The sequence below is a fragment of the Chiloscyllium plagiosum genome, unplaced genomic scaffold (assembly GCF_037043375.1).
Source record: "Chiloscyllium plagiosum isolate Xiang-an unplaced genomic scaffold, Cpla_swu_hap1 HiC_scaffold_27, whole genome shotgun sequence".
In the NCBI taxonomy this organism is placed as follows: Eukaryota; Metazoa; Chordata; class Chondrichthyes; order Orectolobiformes; family Hemiscylliidae; genus Chiloscyllium; species Chiloscyllium plagiosum.
The window spans coordinates 66,126,167-66,148,709 of record NW_028270165.1 but is presented as its reverse complement, the minus strand read 5'-3'; the positions used below and the strand labels follow the sequence as shown (position 1 = coordinate 66,148,709).

At 43.8% G+C, this 22,543-nt stretch overlaps 2 protein-coding genes across 2 annotated transcripts in view; one reads left to right on the top strand and one right to left on the bottom strand.

The window, feature by feature from the left end:
• Positions 1 to 1,560: 1,560 nt before the first annotated feature.
• Positions 1,561 to 8,642, bottom strand: LOC148144510 (putative G protein-coupled receptor 139). The gene is made up of 2 exons (XM_087975366.1): positions 8,483 to 8,642; positions 1,561 to 2,484 (listed from the first exon to the last, which is right to left on the bottom strand). Exons 1-2 carry the CDS (start codon positions 8,640 to 8,642, stop codon positions 1,586 to 1,588), a joined length of 1,059 nt encoding a protein of 352 aa, XP_087831492.1. The 3' UTR covers positions 1,561 to 1,585.
• A 5,410-nt stretch (positions 8,643 to 14,052) lies between these two features.
• Positions 14,053 to 22,543, top strand: part of LOC148144509 (scavenger receptor cysteine-rich type 1 protein M130-like) — a 26,000-nt gene continuing 17,509 nt past the window's right edge. Inside the window, exon 1 of the mRNA XM_087975365.1 lies at positions 14,053 to 14,139. Within this exon, the coding sequence (XP_087831491.1) occupies positions 14,053 to 14,139 (87 nt within the window). The remainder of the gene's footprint in view (positions 14,140 to 22,543) is intronic.

Sequence of the window (22,543 nt, the reverse complement as noted above, 5' to 3'; positions counted from 1 at the left end):
TGTTAGAATGAAGTTTGGAGTTGGTCTGAACCTCTCGGTCTTTTGTTCAAAGTACATTGACAGTCCCTTAAGTTCAGGAACTGATCACCATGGCAACCAAATGGTGTTGCCAAACCAGGGTTGACTGTGGGATTTGACTTGCCCAGTTTTGTTCCCATCATCTGGGTCATCCCTCTAATTCCTTCCCTCCCTCTGATCTTCACCCCACTCCACATCTCTGAGTCTCACTCTCTGTATAAATTCCTATTTCTAACCTCCTCTTTATGCTTTGTCTTTCTGTCACGCTTTGCCTGTCCGTTTCCACCTTTACGGTCCTTGACTCATTCTGTCTGGATTGTTTCCTCATTTTTTTTCCTACAACCACCTCTCCCTGTGTTTTACTCTCCATCTTGCTTGCTCCTCACCTGACACATTCTCCTTTGGGCCCATTTTTCCCCACAATCCACCTTCTTTCTCCACCCTCCTGTCTCTATCTCTCCTTTTTAACTACTCTCTTACGATATATATCTCTCCATCTCTTTCTTTGTCATTATGTCCCTCTTGTGACAATGCTGCTCCTCAAACAAGGTGATGTTGTTTTTGCTAATTTCCCAAAATGGTTGTGGAAGGCAAAGGTGCCGATATGGGTGGCAGAGACTGACCTGGTCAACAGTTAGGGCAATCTTTTAAGTTTTTTTTTAACAAGGTAGTTGTGCAATGAAAGGTGAGTGGCCAGTTCTTTCAGTTTAGAAACGTTTCTAATCTGGTTCAGTTTTGGCAGTTAGAAACCGCTGGGGATCAGCGAATAAAATTCCAGTGAAAGTGGTTCCATGCTTCAACAGATGATTCTTGACTGATTCGCTCTCTCTCTGACATCTCTCCCGTAAGAGCCTGGGTTTGAAATTGCCTTTTCTTTTTGTCAAGGGGTGCGTTTATGGGGATGTTGCAGGAAATTGGGATAGCAACATTAAATTGTGATAGAGATGATTGGGTTTTCAGGTGGGTCAAGTTATTCTATAATCAGTTCCCTTTTGTTTGTGTTTCATTCGGTAATTGTGCAAATAAATTCTGCTTTTTGTGAATGGCGTGGTTGGGCCAGCTGCATCACTCTTGGAACATCCAATTGGCAACTGTTTCAAACAACTAGCAAAATTATGGTCTGGGCTACCTTCTAAAAATGTTTTGAGGGGGTCAGACCTAGTCTGTAACACTTATTACTCCTTTCCCTCTCTCCCTCTCCATTCCTCTCACATTATATCTCTCCCATGTGCCCTCTCCCCATTTCTCGCTATCATTCCTTATTTTCTTCATTCTAACTCTCGTTCCTCCTTTCTGCCTTTCTCCCACTCCCTTTCAATCTCTCGGACCTAGTCGGTCTCTGACACACCCTTTCTGACCAATTAGCATGCCATCTCGATTTCAGTCGCTCAATCTCTCTCTCTGTCTGCTTTCATTTCTCTGTTTCTGCCCAATCCCCGTCCATCTCTATTTGCTGAAATTGAGGAATTGGGAACTTGAGCATAGCGGTGACCCCACTTAATTTCTCCCAATGTACTTCTCGTCTGTCCCCACATCCTCACCATAAGACACTGTTGGAAATGACTGATCAATGAATGAGTTGAAGAATTGTATTGAAAGGATGTTTTAGCACATTCTGGAACTGCTCTCTGAACTTAGTCTGGGTAACAGCATATATCCCAGTGTTTGTGCAGCAGCTCAAGAGCTGCAGCATGAAGCCTAAGTCAAGCACATATCTATCTATCCAGACAGACTGATATCCCAAGCGCCACATCCGTCTCCATATGGAATAAACCATTAACATTGACCACAACAGGATGAAATTGGTCGACATAGCGAACAGTAAAATGATCGATTTTTTTCGACTCTCCATCTCTGCGTCTCTCGATCTCTTCCCACTGCTTCGAGCCCACAGTCTGCGGCGAGCTCTGCTGGCCATTGCAATGTGCCTTACAGTGAAAACATTGAGCAGCAAAATTAACGCAAACGGGATGCAGGGGTTGAGGATGTTGTGGGCGAGCTCAAATGCTGCCCAAACTGGAGAATTGGTAACATTCACCCTGATGAAACAGAACCAGGGGTAGTTCTGCATCCAATACCAGCCACTGAACATAAAGTACCAGAAAAGGTTCTTTGAAGAGCTCAGCACAGACACTGTCCCCAGAACCACAGCCGCCGTTTTTTCATTGCAATATTTACTTTTCAGCTTCTGGCAACAAATGGCCACAAATCGATCAAAGGTGAAGCTGACGGTGAACCAGACAGAACAGTCAGTGGCTGCATAAAGCAGGACGGCGTGGATATTACACACGGGGATTCTGTGAAGGAAAGTAAACTGGTCACGATAAACAATCGGAATGTGTCTCAATATCAGGTCGAGGATAACCACCAGTTGATCCGCCACTACCATAGCTGACAGGTAACGTGTAATACATTTGGAGAGACCACATTTGTTGCAGGATAGAATCATAATCGTCAGAAAGTTAACTGTGTGGAATGGAAAACAAACAAACAAAAATGAAATTACCCATCTGTCCAGGGTACATTTAACAGTTTTAGCGAGGTGTTATCCATTTTTTTAATGCAGTTCTAATGCTTCCAGTGATACGCTTAAATTACAGCATGATGAATAATAAGTAAACAGAACAGCTGTCAGTCGGGAGAGATCAAACCACAACAGCTGTAAGTAAATAGTCAATAAATCAGGAATGCCGATGGGACGTGAGGTGGGGCCATGGGACAATGGGCTAATGGTTGAAAGTTAGGACAACGGGAGAATTGGAGAGATGCACATAGCGTTAACAAAAATGCAATAGCTGTGGTGAAGATGGGAAGGAAGAAAAGATTTTCACGGAACAAGTCACCAGCGGCACATAAGAACTTCAAGGGAGTTCGCGGGCAGACGTGAGTGCAGTGACCATCATTGAACAGACGGTGCGTGGGCAGCTGATATGTCTGAAGGTGAATAAATTGTCTTGACCCGATAGAATTTACTGAGAGTTCGGAAGGAGAGAGGTGAGAAGATTGTAGCGGCATATTTCAGGAATCACTGGAGTCAGAGAGGGTCACAGAGGACTGGGAAAGGGCTAGCATAACACCCCTGTTTAAGAAAGGAGTGAGACAGAAGAGAGGAAACTATAGACTGGTTACTGTGTCCTCAGGCATTGGTACGATTTTAGAGTCCATTATGAGATACAAAACTGTGGAGTACTTGGAAACACACTCTTAAATAAGGCTGAGTCAGCACGTCTTCATCAAGGGGAGGTCATATATGACAGGTCCGTTAGGAGACTTTGAGTAACTAATGAGCACGTTAGACAACGGAGAGCCAGTGGATGCAATCAGTTTGAATTTGGAGATGGAGCTTGATAAGAAACCCGTCAGGAAGTTGCTGAAGATGATCAGGGCCCATGGTGTTCCATGTGCAATCTGATGGATTACCTGTGTTTCCTCAGACTGCATGCTAAATGTATTCTGCAAAAGACGGAGAGGTGAATATCACTCAAATAGCATCAGGTAGATATGGTCACCATGCTTCAGTAGTTAGCACTGTGTGTAGTATCACCACCTGAGGCGCCAGGTAAAGGGGCTGGACGGGGACTTCAGGAAGTAGAGTGGAGGACACACCCTTGTCTGTATCAGTGGTGCTGAGGTGGACGCGGCCAAGAGCTCCGTGTTGCTCGGAATAAATACCACCAACAATCTATCGTGCACCAACTCCATCGACGGTACGGTGAAGAAATCAGGCCAGTGCTTGTACTTACTCTGAAGGCTAATGATTTTCATCTTGTTCAAATAACTTGGACCTTTTCTTTGTTATAAATGTACGATGGATGCAGCACAGCGAGGGATGGTAACTGCCCTGCCCAAGACAACAGGAATTACAGAGAACTGTGTACACAGCCCAGTCCATCATGAAAACCAGCCTTCCACTCACTGACTCCATCTACCCTTCCCGCTGCCTCGGGAAAGCATCCAAAATCATCAAAGACCCCTCCCATCTCGGTGCAACTCTCTTCCACCCTCTTCCACATGGCAGATAATAGAAGAATTTGAAAATAGGTAGTAACAGATTCAAGAATCAGTTCTTTGCTTCTGTCATCAGACGTTTGGATGGAGCTCGCACGGGCGGCACGGTGGCTCAGTGGTTGTCATTACTGCCACATCACGCCATGATTCCAGCATTGGGCGACTATCCGTCTTGAGTTTGCACATTCTCCACGTGTCTGTGTGGGGTTCCTTCACGTGCTTTGCTTTGCTTCCACTGTCCAACAAAATGCAGGTTAGGGTGGATTGGCTATCCTAAATTGCCCCCATAGAGCAGAGGAATGTGTAGATACATTAGTCGGGGTAAATATAGGCTAGGAGGAATGGGTCTGGGTGAGTTACTCTCCAGAGGGTCGGTGTGGGCTGAATGGCACTGTCTCGATTCCATACTTATTAGTGTTGACCTTTCTCTGTAGCTGTAACACTATACTCTGCATTTTAATGTATGTATGTCATGTATAATTTGGATGGGACACAAAACAACGCTTCTCATTGTATCGAGGTGCACGTGACAATAATCACATCAAATCAAATGGGAGTTAGAGGATTGCATCGTTTTCAGTGTGAGAGGGGAAAGGTGAACACTGGAAACATTGATTAAGATTTGTGGCTCATAGAGATTGTAGGTGGTTGCGATGAATTAAGTCCCATGAGGTAACTAGTACCATATGGAAATTGAAAATAAACCCGACCATTCACGTGAGCATTTACATAGGAAATGAAGGTTAATTGTCTCCCTCTGTGTGCTCTGTCATTCAAGGTCATGGCTGGGGCTGAATGTCCACATTTCCTGACGACCTCTTAAACTTGGTAACTTTTCGCCGCAGTTGATTATGAAGAATCCATCCACCTCTCCCTTACAAATTCTACGTACTCAGCTACCACCAACCTTTTAAATTAAAGACTATCATCGAGTCAGAGAGTCGTACTGCACAGGAAGAGATGCTTCAGTTCCAACACATCTGCACTGACCAGGCATCCCAATCTGATCGAGTTCCATTTCCCTGCACTTAGCTCCCATCCCTGTAAACCGTTCCTATTGATGTACCCATCCAGATGCCTTTTCAATGGAGTAATTATTCCAGCCTCCTCTGATAGCTCATTCCATCCGCAAAACACCCTCTGCCTGAAACAAACATACACCCTCCAGGTCCATTTTACATCTTTCGCCTTTGACCTGTGCCCTCTGGTTTTTGACCCCCCTCCCCACTCTCCGATTAAGACCTTGAATATTTACCCTATCTATGCCCATCATGATTTTACAAACCCATGAAACGTGAGCACTGAGCCTCCAAAACTCCAGAGAAAATAGTCCCAGCCTATTCAGACCCTCCCAATAGCTCAAACCTTCAATGCTTCGTCCTCCAACTTATACATTTTTCATAATTATTAACCTTAGTTACATTATAATTGGTCTGTCTTCAAAATACGTGAACTGGCACTTAATTCTGAAGATCAAGTCTTATTTTGGAAGGGAGTGGCCATTTACTACTATTTAATGCAGGTATTTTACATCCAGGCCACTTAATTAACTGAGTAAAAATAATTGCGAAACTGATATGACAGTTCCTTAAATTGTGAAATATAACTGCCCATAGGGCAGTGGAGGCCCAGTCTCTGGATTCATTTAAGAAAGAGTTGGATAGAGCTCTCAAAGACAGTGGAATCAAGGGTTTTGGAGATAAGGCAGGAACAGGATACTGATTAGGAATGATCAGCCATGATTATATTGAATGGCGGTGCAGGCTCGAAGGGCTGAATGGCCTACTCCTGCAACTATTGTCCATTGACTATTGTCTAACTCTTGGAACTGCTTGTTAAAATAGTTAATCGTGTTGATGTCGTTCAGGCCCAAAGGCAGATTCTTGATCTGAAGCTTGCTGTAAATTTTAATTCAAGGTTATATCAATAAAATCAGCTCAATAACTGAATAAGTAACGACTAATCTGCAAGTCTGTTATCCGTCAGGTTTCCTGAAGGTCGGTGTAAAGACTTCTAGTTTGGGAACTAGCTGCCATGGTTGTGGGGATGTTCGCTGAGTTGGGAAGTTGATTTGCAGGCGTTTTATCCCTGTCTGGGTGACTCCTTCAGTGTTTTGGAGCATCCTATGAAGCGCTGTTGCACTCTGTCTTGTGGATGAGGACATGCCACGACCTAACTCACTACCCATGCTTCCCCACATAAAGGAAAACGTCTCAGATCTGACAGCCAGACCTCTCTGAAACGATCAGATTGATGACAGCCCATAAACCAACAGCCAGGCTGAGACCCTAAACCTGTCATGTGTAAGACTGACATATTTTACAGGATTATATGCAAAGACTGCACGGGACACTATATAGGCAAACAGGCAGACAACAACCAATCCACATCCACGAACACCAACCAGCCACTAAACATCACGACTCGTAACCATACACACAGATAACAAGGGGCACAAATTCGACTGGGACAACACAACGATCATAGAACAAGGTAACCGTGGGACAGCCAAAGAATTCCAGGAAGTATGGCACTTCTGCACGGACTCTGTCAACAAGCACTTTGACCTGGACCCAATATACCGTCCGCTACAACGAACAACGGGAACCGACGACCGGAAGCAGCAGAAACGGAACCAAATAAGTTCCAGAAGATACAGTACAGCGCTTCACAGGAGGCTCCAAAGCACTGACAGGGGATTAAACAACTTCCCACCTCGGCAAGCAGACCCAGAAACACAATGTGAGGTTTAGTTTTGCAAAGCCATCTCACGGTAGATAGTTGGTTTTTTTGTTGTATATTCGGTGCACTGATAGATAGACAATACTTAAAAGCACGGAGTGGTAACAGGGTACCTTCCTTCCATCATGATTTGTCTAGAATGCTCACTGTTGTATATCTTTGATGTTCCGTGTAATCATGGAAAGTCATTTGAGCAAAGAGATTGGAGAAAACTACTTTTTTGTATCCCTGAGAAGTACTCCAAGCTCTAAAACTCCTTCTTAAATCACTTCGAAAACAATCAGATTCATGCAAACGGAGATCATCAAAATCATCACCCAACCTTAGAAAAACAATCTTGGTCATTTCAACCTCCCTAAGCATGGGATCTCCAACCGCCTCTCCTCAAAATTACTTGTACAGATTTACTATTAATACCCAATTCACTCCCTTCGAGTTCCTAAACTTTAAAATGTTCATCCCATCAGATTCAGCAAGTCTGTTGTTTAAATTCCCTCCTAGAAGTCCCAATGGATACCAATGAAGTGGATCACTAACTTACCAAGCAGACCCATCTACGTCCTGCTGCTCCATGTGAGCTTAACCATTCTGTTCCCCAAAGCATTGACTTATTCTGGTGGTTTCCTAACAAGGCTGGCGGGTCAGCCCTGGCTGTTGAAATACTCTGTTACCCGCCCCATGCTTGGACATAGAACCCGGTGGATAATTGTTCAATCCAACCTTTTGAAACCTCCACCACCTTGATTTGTTTGGCTGCCGTGTCGTTCTCCAACTTAAAACCATGAAGCGAACATAGTTTCCTGCAGATCAACACTTGCAAAGCATTCTGCCTCACTCTTCCAAATGAGACATTGCAAGTCAGGTGCCAATCCCATCCCTCTGATTTTCCGTGTTCCCCTTGATGCAACTTTCAAATCCAGACGCCTGGAACATGAGGAGGGAATCCTGCAGTCAATTGTCTTGCTGCAGCTCATCTCATGGAAAAGCGCAAAGTGTGTCAGGAATTGGCTAACTTTTATACCCTGCATGCCTTCTACTGACTTGTGAACTCTTGGTTCGGAAGAGGCGTTGGGAGCCTGGAGGGGAGTTACACGTTGCAGGACTCCCACCGTCTGATCTACTGTTGTAGTCACTGTGTTTATATGAGGCTGGGTCTAGTTCAGTGTCTGGTCAATGTTGACCCCCCAAGATGTTGATGGGGGCTGTGGGGGAACTCGGTGATGGGAACACTATTCAATATCAAGAGAGCAATGGTTAGATGTTGATAATAGCGGGTGAGGGTTGGATTTGGTGATGGTAACAGAACTGAACTTAAGGGGGCGACAGTTAGAAACTTTCTTCTTGGAGGTGGTCATCAACTGGTACTTTTCTGGTTACGAATGTTACTTGTCCCTTGCCATCCCAAGCCTGAATATTGTCCTGGTCTTATTGCATCTGAACACAGACTATTTTAATATCCCAGGACGGTGAAGCAGCAGAGTCGGGTTGGGACAGATTTCGGGTCAGGGATTAATTGAGAGAGTGCGGTATCCCAGAAGTAGTGAACCGACTGGACAGCATCAGTTATTGGCTGTGTGCCAGATGCGATTGTTGACAATTGAGCAGAGGTGGTGACTGGCGTAGTGTCTTGCATATTCTCAAAATTATACTGACAGCAACAGAAAGACAGCGCAAAAGTCGTGCTGAAATAAAATCTCTAGGTAGAGAGACTCACCAGGGACTCCAACGAGAGCCAGGAGTGGATAGTAACCGGCTTGAATAATATGAAGTGCAGACATAATCCGATGTGTTAGTGTTATCCACTTATGGTCTGAGGAAAGCCAGTAAATTGCCAAGGATAAACTCCTCTCCGTTCTTGTGCCATTCACCTCCATTGCTCCGAGATTCTGATCTATTCTCTCCCTCTCCCTCTGGAGCTGCTGATCTCGGGCAGTGCGGGAGCTGTTTCTCCGTCTTGCAATGTTGTGCTAACATACTGCGAGCAATCCCTTATTAATAGAAACAGTAAGGTCCCCAGGGACACCTGCAGTGAGGATCCACTGGGAGATTTAATGGTAGTCACTGAGCACACAGGCTGAGTAAACCCCTTCCAATAAGACATTGTTTTTACTAGCACCATGATATGGAATAGTTCTTGGCTCTGTGTGGGATTTCGGAACAAACTGGTCATGTTCAAAGTGCCAGTCAGTGCAGAGAGGGGACCGTTAGGTTCAGTGCTCGGACACCACCTATTTACAATAATGAATTGGAGGTGGGAAGTGAATTCAATATCTACATTTGACAGATGGCACTGCTCAGACCATTGTCCACAGGAGATGGGACGTCATGTTGAGTTTGGCAAGGCCACTTGTGGAATATTGTGTGCAGTTTTGTCCTGGCTGTTATAGGAAGGACATTATCTACGTGGAGCAAGTCCAGAACAGATTTGCCAGGATCCTTCTTGGAATGGGGGCGTTCAGGTTATAGGGAGAGATTGGACACGCTGGGACTATTTTGTGCACAGCATTATGAAGGTTTATATAACACCGAGGGGTGAAAGAATAAGGTGAATGGCAGATGTATTTTCCCTAGATCGGGGCACATTCTCAATGTAAGAGAGAAATATTTATAAAAGACATAAGAGGAAATTTTTCTTTTACAAGGAATCTATTGTGTGTGAGATGAACGTCCAGAGGAAGTGAAAGATTCAGAGACAGTTACTGGAAGACTTTTACATATATATATAGGAATAAGAAATATTTAGAGTAACATTGGCCAAGTGCAGGCAGTTGGGAGTAGGTCAGTTTGGGATAATGTTCGGCATGGACTGGTTGTGTATCTAAATACTCCGAAAGTATGATGAGCGTTTCTTCTTATACTAGCCTTACAGACAGTGAGTTTCAGCTTCCCACAACCCTCTATGCGAAAACTTCCTTGCAATTTCTTCATAATTCCTCTCCTTAACTTAAATTTATTCGTCCACGCCAGTGACCCTGCCACAACGTATAAATATTTCTTCTTGTCTACCCTATCTACGTTCATCATAATTGTATACACCTCCATTGCACAGTGCCATGGATCGCATGATGTTTCAGTCCTAATTCTGAATAAAATTGTTTGCTCCATCTCTAATTTTTAATTTTAAATGGAAAACGGGCGACAAAATCTGAGCGTAGAATTTACCACGTTGCCCAGGTGTTTCCTGTTGGTTCCAGAGAAAGGCAATATGTGCAGTGACAGTTCTGTGGTTCTGCAGACTGAGAATAGTTTATTCATATATGGAGCTCTCCAAAATCTTGCCTCACTCCTGATGAAGGGCTTTTGCCCGAAAAGTCGGTTTTCCTGCGCCTCGGATGCTGCCTGACCGGCTGTGCTTTTCCAGCATCACTCTCATCTTGAATCTGACCTCCAGCATCTGCAGTCCTCACTTTCGCCTTGCAAAATCTTGCTTATTTCCAAATTATCATCTGCTATAAAATGTGCTTCTACATGTTTCCAGGCCACAGCCTGTGTCTCACCTGGTGTAGTTCAATGAGTGGGGATGTGCAGCATTTCAGTTCAGTGAACGTTTGTTCATGTACTTAGCTTCTCTATGAAAGATTACATTTCCTCAGATCGTGGGCAAGTTACCGTCTATCGTAACACATTCCATATATGGTGAGAAATTCTGCAGACCAACGTTGAAAGATTGCTCATGTGCTGTCTTGTTGACATATAGAGCAAAGCAGCGCAAGTTAAACAGGATATTTCTGGAAATGTAGATAAAAGTAACCAAATTTTCTAAACTGGATTCAGTTTTGTAACCATGGTAACCTAATCAAAGTTTTGAGGGGGTTAGAAGTCTGAATGAAGAACACAATTCAGAAAAGATTTACCAGGATGTTGCCAGGGTTGGAGGATCTGAGCTGTAGGGAGAGGCTGAACAGGCTGGGGCTGTTTTCCCTGGAGCGTCGGAGGCTGAGGGGTGACCTTAAAGAGGTTTATAAAATTATCAGGAGCACGGATAGGATAAATAGGCAAAGGCTTTTCCACCTGGGGTGGGGGAGTCCAGAACTAGAGGGCATAGGTTTAGGGTGAGAGGGGAAAGATATAAAAGAGTCCTAAGGGGCAACGTTGCACATCGAGGATGGTATGTGTATGAAAGTGGCTGTCAGAGGAAGCGGTGGAGGCTGGTACAATTGCAACATTTAAAAGGCATTTGGATGGGTATATGAATAGGAAGGGTTTGGAGGGATACGGGCCGGGTGCTGGCAGGTGGGACTAGATTGGGGTGGGATATCTGGTCAGCATGGACGAGTTGGACCGAAGGGTCTGTTTCCGTGCTGTACATCTCTATGACTCTATGACTAAAACGCTGCACTTACTCGGGAGAATTATAGCGTTAATATTTACAGCCTATTGACTGGTTTTCCAAACTAGGCGAAAGTGGGTACTGCAGATGCCGGAGATTAGGGTCAATTCCTGATGTAGGGATTTTGCCCAAAACGTCGATTTCCCTGCTCCTCGGATGCTGGCTGACCTACTGTGCTTTTCCAGCATCACTCTAATCTGGTATGCAAAACTGAAGTGGGCTGGCTTCTGCTATTTATGTGCTGTTTACCTCAGATGCTGCAGGGGGTCGGGGTGGGAGGTGGTGGTGGGGCCGCTGTAGACACTGACGGGTGCCCAGAGCAAACAATGAGGACAGGTGTTAAGGTCCGAACTGACTGTTTCAGATTCTAAATGGATGTTAATGATAATTGTGGTGATCAGGAGGTTCCTGATCAGACCCCCTGCATTTTCATACAAATCACTTGTGCAAAATGCAAACAACTGAGCTATCAGCACCGAACCCTGTTCAACAACAATGTCACAGATCTTCAGGGATGAAAAGAATAACAACTGCCACAACTTCCGTGATCAAGCACATTTTATATCACGTACAATGTGCCCGTGTCTGCGTGGGTTTTCTCCGGGTGCTCCGGTTTCCTCCCACAGTCCAAAGATGTGCAGGGTCAGGTGAATTGGCCATACTAAATTGCACGTAGTGTTAGGTAATGGGCAAATGTAGGGGTATGGGTGGGTTTCGCTTCGGCGGGTCGGTGTGGACTTGTTGGGCCGAAGGGCCTGTTTCCACACTGTAATCTAATCTAATCTAATCTATACTCCGACAAGAATCGGTCACCAGAGGAGGGGTTATTGTATCCATTGACGGTTGTTCGATCTCTCTCTCCTTATACTGTCTACAGTCAGTGCGTGACATTGACAGGTTTTGTGCTTGCATGAACTGCAGGACAAATCCAAAGACAGAAAATATTGTCTAAAATGAGTGATCTCAATCACCAGTTATGGTCCAGGCCAGACTCCCTCAAACCATTTTGAGAAAGTAGTCCAGTCCCTAGCTTTGTCTTATTTCAAAGGCAGATGTGAAGTGGATATTCCAGGTATGCTGGTCAAACCAGTCCGCTTTCACCAAAACACCATCGATTTAAACACTGCAGTTGAAACGCTAACAGAAGAAAACAGAATTTGGAATAACTTAATTATTTAAAAACCAAACGAGCCGATACTGCACCTTAACTAACAACCTGTTCTATTCCAGTCACGCCTTGCAAACAGACGCTTCGGCAAAAGGTAAATCCAATCTCAGTTTCTTCCAGACAGGACATATTTCAGAGAGAAAGCTAATCAGTAATCATCTGCCAAGACTTGGATTCTTTCTGCACTGCAGCAGCTTCTCACTGTTACAACTAAACGAAAGTAGAAAGAAAAACTGAACTGGGAGTAATGACCATTCACCTAAAATTGTAAACAGCTCGAGCCCAGATATTTCTGCTCCTCTGCCATTACTAACCCTCTTTAAAAAATAGCAAGTCCAAAATGACCTTCTTAAAGGGGCAACATCGTTACAAATGTGATTGACAGTTTCAACACTGCTGTCAAGTAGCACTCACATGGCAGTATATTACACACTGATTCCCAAGTCTAACATCCTCCAAGTCCGCATAGCTCTCACACAAACCTGGAGAATGCTGGCAAACTCAACATGTCTCGCTGCAGCTGTGGGTACAAAACCTGAGTGAAGGAAAACTCCGCAGGTCTCTGGATGAGTGAACAAAGCTCAAGGGGCTTGACGCCATCCAAGACAAAGCAGCCCCCGTTTGATTGGCCCCACATCCTCAAGCACCCAATCCCTCCACCACTGATGCTCAGTTGCTGCATTCTGTAATATTTTCAAAAAGCACTGCTGCAATTCACTAAAGATCCTCAGACAGCCCTTTCAAAAACCACAAACTTTTCCATCTGCAATGGTAATGACAACCGACACATGGGAACACCACCCGCTGCAAGTTACCCTCCAAGTCACTCACCAGCCTGACTTGGAATAAAATTGCCGTTTTGTTCTCACTGTCACTTGGACAGAATCTTGGATTTCCCTCCCTACCTGCATTGTAGGATTATCGACAGCATCGGCAATGTCGAGATCACGGAACACAGCTCACCAGCAACCTCTCAATGGGCAAAAAGTGAGGGACAAAGAAATGCAGGCTGAGTCAAGAATTCCCAAATCCCAGGACTTGATATAAAGCAATCATCTGAAGTTGGCTGCAGATAAATCGTTCATAGAATAGAATAGAATTCCTACAGTGTGAAAACAAGCCATTCGCCCTGACAAGATAACATCGACCCTCCAAAGAGTAACCCACCCAGAGCCAATCCTCTACTATTCTATAGGTACCCCTGTCGAATGGACCCAACCTATACACACCTGAACATGCAATTTAGCACGGCGAATCCACCTAACCTGCATATCTGTAGACTGTGGGAGCAAACCTGTGCACCTGGAGGGGGGAAAGTGCAAACCCCACACGGAAAGTCGACCGAGGCAAGAAATGAGCTGGTGTTCCTGGCGCTGTGAGGCAACAGTTCTAACCACTCAGCCACCGTGCAAGCCCATTTTGGAGTGAAGAGCATGATCTGCATTTCCTTTCACCTTTGAATACACCAGAGGATCTGTGTCACTTTCAGCTCCACGTGTCCAATCATGAAAGGAAACAGCTGTCCGAACACCAAATCGACCTACATTTATCATTACTCTCCTTGTACATTGTCTCAGCCATTTCTAAGCATTATGGTGTCAGATTGATATGGTCTCAGGTTTTGATTCACTTAGTTGAAATGTTACTGAGGTTCAAATACCATGTTTTATTTTCACGAGGTCGTAGATGTATTGGAGCATGGGGTCCGAGGAGAGACACCGACGGAGATGAAATGACACTCGGTCAGTCTTCCGGAGGCCCGAGGAACTTCACGACAAAACACACCATGGCGGACGGCGGAATCGAACCCAGTTGTTTAAGTGAAGACCTGAGATCTGACCATGAATCAATTCTCGGGAGGATCCAACTCCAGGTACTGAGGGAAGGGAACCTGTGATGTCCATTTACGCAACTCGAGTCACAACAACGTACAGCAGATGCACCTTGACTGATCTCTGAATTCACTGAGCCAGCCATTCTGTGCAAGGTCAAATAGGAGTGGCTGATAATGTTGACAAAGCTAGGGAATTCTGTATCACATCAAATAATAATAATAATAATGACAATAATAATAAAAGATGTATGAACAAACCACTGCGATGGTCTGTTCAATTGTTTTGGTGTGGATAGCTTACAAGGAAATGGTATCCGGGGTAAAGTTGACTGTGCAGAAAAAAAAGTATGTCTCGAATTCACATGCACAATCGTAAAGCAGGAGTAGGGCCAGGGTATTGGACTCGACATTCCTGCTCCATCGTTCAATAAATGAGACCAATGGATTTATAATTGCGAGGTGTCTCATCGTTGCTTATATCAACTGTGACTTCCTCAGCATGAGAGGATTTGACAGGGTGGAATTTTCAAAGTGCGTGCAGGAGATCATTTTGTGTTCGGTATGCTCATGATCCTACTAGTGATGGTGCGGTGCTAGACCTAGCATGTGTTAATTAAGCTGGTCAAGTGGCCGAAGTGTTTGTGGGCGAACATTTTAGACGAGTGACCATTAATCTAAGAGTTTCAAAGTCTTTGTAGATAAGATTATGTATTGTGCAGAAATTTAAATATCTAAATTGATGTAAGAACATCATTACCCCAAATCCGGGAAGTGCTGCTATTTAGAGCTATGTCAACTATTGAAAAGTGGTAATCTTTGAATAATATATCAGGAGAGTCTCGTTATAAAAGAAATGAATAGGTATAAGAGGAGCTCTGACATATATTTGTAAGACAGAATTGAAGAAACCACACCCACTCATCACGCGAACCATTTTATAAGTTTACTACCAGGAATGCGACAAGAGTGTGGCCGAGCAGAGACAAAAGAAACAAACTGTGCGTGGAGCCAGTTGACCTGGGTGAGATGTTAACCAAGTATTTCTCATCTGTATTCATAAATGGCGAAGAAACTTTTGATGTGAATTCCTGATGGGATGTTGACATTCTAGAAAATATGAAGATTAATAAAGGAGAGGTAATTCATGCTTCCTTAGGCACAAGTTGCATAAATCCCAGGGCCTGATGTGTGGTATCCCAAGCTGCTACGCGAATCACTATAGAAGATTTTTGGCACAATATATTGACCATTTCGCTGCCCCAAGGTGAAGTGCCAGATGGCTGGTGGGTAATGAACATTGTTCCTTGATAAAGCCAATACCGATATGCAAATAATGACAAACAAATTAGTCTGATGTCTGGGGCAGGGAAATTACTGGAAAAAAGTTCTGAATGATAGGATTAATGAACTCTTACAAAGTCAGGAATTGACCAATGATGGAAGGCATCAATTTTTTTTTAGCGCGAGATGGCTGTTTCAATTAGTTGAGTGTTTTGGAGCGGTGATTAAATGCAGTTATGACAATGTTGCATTTGATATTGTTCATGTAGACTTCAGCAAGGCCTTTAACCGGGTCGCACGTGGAAGGCTAGTCCAAATGCGAGATGGTGAGGGAGGCAGGTACTCTCATAACATTGAAGAAGCATCTGGATAAGTACTTAAAATGTCAGGGAACAGTAGACAACGGACAAAGTGCCGGCAGGTGAGATTGTTCAATATACACATTGAGGTCTGAAGGTCTGTTTATCTATGGTATGTGTGACGCTGTAACCTTTATTTCAATACCATTGGGGAAGATGATGGCCTCGTGGTGTTATCATTGGTCTGTTCGCTAGCGACACCCTCACCCCGTGAATTAATAAAGAAAAACTATCTTAAATAAATGTTGGCATCACTCTGCATCACTGAAGCGAAATCCAGCCAATAGTGTCAACACTTTCCCGCATTGACTGAGGATACCTTTTTCAAAAACATCCTTGGTCTGGTGCGTGGTTGTCTCCCGGTTCATCTCACTATTATTCGTCTGTGTCTCTGTTTGTCTCTCTCTCTCTCTAATAATAGAACAGCCTGATGGTCCTCTGGGACTTGACCTTTTAACTTTAATTAGCACAGACCTCATTTACAAGCTTACGTGCCCGGAGCTCTGCACATCTCTTATTAAAAGCATTGAATGGCAGCCTTGTCTGTTCGAGTATTCCCTTGGCTCACTGATCTCTCAATGATGAAATCTCTCTCGTCACCCCGACTGAAACAGCACACACCGCACTGAAATAACATGAACACTTTTCCTAGATATCCTGAGCCAGCTGAAACGTCAAATCTACCAACTGCAGTTACCTTCTGATGAAATTCTCTCTCATGTTTCCAAGCAGCAGTGAATGTGGACGCAATTAATCTTATGGTCTTTCAGCGGAATAAAGAAACCTGCTCTCCCAGAAATCAGTTTGGTGAATTTCATTGCAAACACTTTATTGCAAGGCATTGCTTCTGGGGCAAGATAAAAATAACTACACAAAACAGGCCAGCCGTGGTCTCTGCAACATCTGCACAAGGACGGTTGAAAGCAACCTTGCTTCTGTGTTCAAATTCTTGTTCAGTGAAGGCCTGCATGCCTTTCCATCTCGGACCTGCCTCCTTTACAGTTCCTGGTGCACAGGGTCATCCATAAAATGTTGTTACTCGTCTCTTGCTGAATTTTAATACTCTTCTCTCTTATTTTCTGTCTCCTATCGTTAACCTCACCCTTTTCCCAATTATATCGCATCTTTCATGTGTTGCTCACTCACTCACGTGTCTGGATGGCATTGAAGTAAAGCTGGCAACACCACATTTGATCCCCTCAACTATAATAATTGATTATATATGCCCCACCGTCAAGTTCTCGTACACATCATTTATTACCGCCTTCCAGTGAAAATGCTCAGTTTTTCCTGTCCGTGAACTCGTTCTCTGTCCTGGCCAGCAGATTTGGAATGAAAAATGTGAACCGACTATGTTAATGTTGAGAAGAGAGAAACAGGTCCACAGCCCGTGGCAGTAAAAGACCTGGTACTGTCCATGCAAATAATCGGATAATGGGAAAATTCTAAAGCATCAAATGGAATCAGATAAAGATTTCAGGAATGGATGGTAGGCAATTTATATTTACGTGCAATAGCGTGTACTTCAAGTTTGAACACCGACCTCTGAATTGGGAGTTTATCGACAGTGTTGTAAAATTCATAAACAGCACGAGGACCGGTTCTCCCACGTTTAATATGATAGTTACACCTGAAAAATTATAGAGCTCATAAATATTGCCTACCATCCATTCCTGAAATATTTATCTGATTCCATTTGATGCTTTAGAATGTTCCCATTATCCGATTATTTGCATGGACAGTACCAGAGACCAATAATCTCCTGTGGTTGGGTGATAGCATGATATGGATTCCGGAGTGGGGACTCGCTTCCAAGTCATTATCTTACACATCATTGATTCGTCAAGATGAGCTGGTGTTTGGAGCCCGGTTTCACTATACCCATTAATGGTCACATCATTTCTCATTGGTGCAGAAGACAAGACTTCATTTCACAGTGTGTGCGCATCAAAATCTAACTGTTGATGGAAATAAGCACGTGGCTGTGTACAAACCGTTTCTGAGGAGCGAGCTGTTACAGAAATCGAGGAGTAATTTGATAAGTTAAATGCTGTTCAGTATCGGTGGAGCAGCGTTCAGCTCATGTTCAGATTTCACTTGGAACCACCAGCTGGGACGATGCTTGTAACCGCCCTGAAATTGCTCCTTCTGCAGCTATTGAACTGTGAGTTATGGTTTATTGAATGCATTCTCTTTATCATTGATAGGCCATTTATTACTTACATATAAATCAGATAATGTCACGATCAGTCCATGCGAAAGAAAATATTGACATGACGTGGAATGAACATTGTATTCTCTTCATTTTGCTATGACTGTTTATGCACGACTTTAGAAGGCTTCAGAGCCCCCTCCCCCAAACACCATCCCATCACCAATCCCCACAATCCTTGCATTTGTTTTGCGTGGCTACTGTACAGCACACAGAGTTGAAAGCCTACTCAATTTGTGTCTTTTCGTAACCGTGTCTCTCGCTGTTTTGGCAGCGTGTGTAGTGTGTAAACTTGCTGAACAATATCCACATAATGCATTTGTCAAAGTTTGTGAAAGCGTTAAATGGAAATTGGTTTTCTTTTGAATTTCTAAAATTTTGATGCGACGTTAATTTTGGCTGGTTTTTGTGCTGTTAGATTCCACCAAATTTTCTCCATAGTTTTGCATATCTACCATGCTGTTCACGTTATCAATGAAACAGTAACTGTGTGTCACTGTGATGTTGAGGCATTTATGCACTTTTGGAAAGGTTACAGGCACTATTTTCCGGAGTAATGTTTTACATTCATTGCTCTGATAAGGAACACAGTTAGGTGTTTATCAAAAACAAAAACACTGTCCCGAAACGTTGTCTCCACATTCTGTCCACAGACGCTGCCAGAACTGCTTGGGTTCTTCTGTCAATTTCTGCTTTTGTTTCTGATTTCTCGTAACTGCAGTTCATCCTTTTATGAACAAGTGCTTTTCTTACTTTTTGAGTTTGGTCAAAAGTTTGTCACTGCTCAGGGCAATGTCGATAACATGCTCTGCCTGTATTGGAACACTTGATGCTGAAAGCTCAGTCGGATCATCGGGTCAGTGGCTCTTCTGAAAGGTTTATGCGTTTTTCAAAAATACACTTTATTCATAAATCATCTTTACTTGCATGCATTATCTGTGAAGGAGATCACTTCTATATGGTAATTCATGCAGAAACGCATTGGTATTACATCAGGCACAGTCCTGGGGAGCAGACTGTAGAGCACAGAGGACTGAGTCTCAGAACCCCTTGGTAAATAGTGCTGCAACTTTCTCCAGACATACTCAGAAAAGACACATTTCACAATGAGCTCAGTGACAGTCTCTCCATCCCAACCCCACAGCCGCTTCAATGGCAGCATGGGTTGGTTCAGACAGTACAGGCAGACGAGAAGGATCTTACAGGTACTGCCCTACTCCCAAGCAGCTGAGCAATGTCCTGGTGCTTGTTGGAAAGCGCTGGTGATGAGGCATTCCAGCAAATTAGTTGGACAGTCTGCTCAGGGACCAACACGGGCTGGATCCACCCTCTCCTTTTCCCGCAGAGTCTAGAGATCACTAAAGGTGTGTGTGCAACTAGCCTCAGCACTGCACTGTTCATTTAGCGTCGATTTACTGAGAGAAAGTGTGTTTAGCAATTGCCTTTCTGAGTCAGGGGCAGGAGTGTTGCAAATTGAGGCAGGGCTGACCAAAATATAAATTTTCTGACAGTGTCACCTCTTCGAAAAAGTCAATCCGTTTTAAACATATTGCCGGTTTTCTAGTGGGAGTTGTTCCAAACAGTTCTAAAGATGATTTGAACGGAAAACTCGAGGCAGTTTACTCGTTTTGATTTGATTTGTTTGCCCGCATTGCTGTCACTTAAAGCAAGCAAACAAGAAATCAACTTCAAAGAAAATCTAAAACGGCTGGAAAATTATCTGTTACCGCCCAGTGCGGCGGATTCTGGGCCACCAGTGAGCTCGCTGTCTGTGAAACAACAGTTAACCGCTGTGTGTAATGAGCTAACACAGATTCGGGTGTTTCTCTCAGATTGCAATGATCGCAGGCGTCACCTTGTGATATAATTCATAGACCTGTTAATTTAAGCCACTTGCCATGCATTCACGGGTCGTATCAGGGTAGAACTGTTGTGTTTCTATAGATATTGGTAAATACCATAATTTTCTTCAAATAAGCCCTTGAGAAAACCGTACCATTGTTATATCTAGAAAGAATCTTTTGCTCAATCTATTCTCAATGATGAACGGGTTAGGTGACAATTAATATTCGGACATTGTTCATCTGACTGTTTCTATTTGTTCAAAGAAAATGGTGGTTGTTGAATTGGTCAGCGTTCATTTGGGCTGAAAGTCCAAACTAACGGTTGTGGTCTGAATTCATGGGCCAATGCATTCCATTGAGGTCAGGCACATCACAGAATATGAGGAAGACCATCGCAAAATCCGAATCAAGCATCCAGTCAAAGTTCAGCGATGTCATTGTAACCTGGTTGGGGACTTGCATGTGGTGTTTCCATGTTCTGTTTGCAGTAATTGCTGGTGGGACCTGCAGTTTTCTTAAATTGCCTGAATGAGCTAAGGTGAAGTGATGCAGTTAACTCCGACGGTGCCACTTCTCTGGTTAAATGTTGGTCGTGGACAGATTAAACTCGTGACCCAATCGGCTGGATGGAAATCATTCCTGAGGATGGGCTCGTGCCCGAAACATCGATTCTCCTGCTCCTCGGGCGCTGCCTGACCTGCTGCGCTTTTCCAGCGACACATTTTCAGCTCTGATCTCCAGCATCTGCTGTCCTCACTTTCTCCTGGATGGAAATCAAGCCGATTTCTTCGTCCCAGGTGCCAGTCCTCCTTCTGAAAGTTTGTTCAATTCAATACAGCAAGTTAGGTAGTGTTTCTTTGATAAATCCAGAATATGCGTTGTTGATAATGGGGCACAGTTTAGGAATCAGAATGCGAATTGTACAGAAATTCCAGCAGCAGTTATCCAGTTATAGAGAAAGAATTAATATTTTGTTCAGATTCTGGGTGATGCCAAGGTGTACTTCTCTTTGACAGTTTTCGTGTATATATGTACAGAAATATCTTGCTTTGTGTTAAACACAGTTTCTGAAACTCCTTTTAAGAAAGCCCTACTCCTACTTAGACTGTGTCGTGGAATGGAATGAAAATATGAATACTTTTTTCCAATTGCGAGCATAAGAGGTCCAGTTAGTAAGTTTGCAGATGACCCCAAAATTGGGGTGGGGGGGGGGGGGGTGGGAGGGAGGCGGTAGTGGACAGCGAAGAGGGTTACCTCAGATTAAAACAGGATCTGGACTAGATGGGCCAATGGGCTGAGAAGTGGCAGATGGAGTTTAATTCAGATCAATGCGAGGTGCTGCGTTTTGGGAAAGCAAACCGAAGCAGGATTTTTCCACTTAATGGTTAGGTCCCAGGGAGTGTTACTGAACAAAGTGACCTTGGGAGTGCAGGTTCATAGCTCCTTGTAATGGGAGTCGCAGGTAGATAGGATAGTGAAGAAGGCGTTTGGTATGCTTTCCTTTATCGGTCAGAGTATTGGGTACAGGAGTTGGGAGGTCAAGTTGCGGCTGTACAGGACATTGGTTAGGCCACTGTTGAACTATTGCGTGCAATTCTGGTCTCCTTCCTATCGGAAAGATGTTGTGAAACTTGAAAGGGTTCAGAAAAGATTTATAAGGATGTTGCCAGGGTTGGGGGATTTGAGTTACAGGAAGAGGCTGGGGCTGTTTTCACTGGAGCGTCGGAGGCTGAGGGGTGACCTTACAGAAGTTTATAAAATTATTAGGGGTATGGATAGGGTAAATAGGCAAAGTCTTTTCCCTGGGGTCGGGGAGTCTAGAACGTTTAGGGTGAGAGGGGAAAGGTATAAAAGAGACCTAAGGGCAACGTTTTCACACAGTGGGTGGTATGGGTCTGGAATAAGCTGCCAGAGGAAGTGGTGGAGGCTGGTACAATTGCAATACTTAAGAGGCATTTGGATGAGTATATGAATAGGAAGGGTTTGGAGAGATATTGGCCGGGTGCTGGCAGGAGGGAATAGATTGGGTTGGGATATCTGGTCGGCATGGACTGGTTGGACCGAAGGGTCTGTTTCCATGCTTTCAATCTCTATGACTCTGTGACTCTATTTGCCCTCTGTGTTTATCTACTAGGAAAAGATTAGCACTGCTCATGCTGGAGGTCAGAGTCGAAATCGGTGGTGCTGGAAATGCAAAACCGGTCAGGCAGCATCAGAGCAGCAGCAGAGTCGACTTTTCCAGCAGGAGTTCTTCATCAGGAATCCTGCTCCTCGGATGTTGCCTGACCAGCTGTGCCTTTCCAGCACCACACTTTCAGACTTAGTTTGTCTACTGCCACATACGACAGAGACAGCAACTGAAATTCAAAAATAACAAAATTTCAGTTTTCTAAGTATAATGTATTGTTGCTGTCAATGTCAATGGATCCAGGGTGTAAACTAATTGACCAAAACTGCTTGCTTTATTATCTCTATTACAGACAATTCTGCCCCTGCAATATGATTAAAAGAACCCATTCGTAAAAATTGAGATTTTAGTTGTTATTTAGTTAATACTCATGGAACTATCACAGATAAATACACAAAAGATCTACTGACGCAAAATTCCATTGACCATCGAGATTTTTACGGCAGCGATTAAGATTTTTAATTTTGAGAAACTGGGTGAAGTTATGGAATATACATCTGCACTATGTATGTATATGTATATATATATAGTAGGATTCCTGGTGAAGAGATCATGATTG

Excerpts from the sequence above, each read along its gene's own strand:
- LOC148144510 (XM_087975366.1), bottom strand. The coding sequence starts at position 8,642 with ATGGAGGTGAATGGCACAAGAACGGAGAGGAGTTTATCCTTGGCAATT. Across the intron at positions 2,485-8,482 it reads GGCTCTCGTTGGAGTCCCTG|TTAACTTTCTGACGATTATG; the intron begins GTGAGTCTCTCT and ends CATTCCACACAG.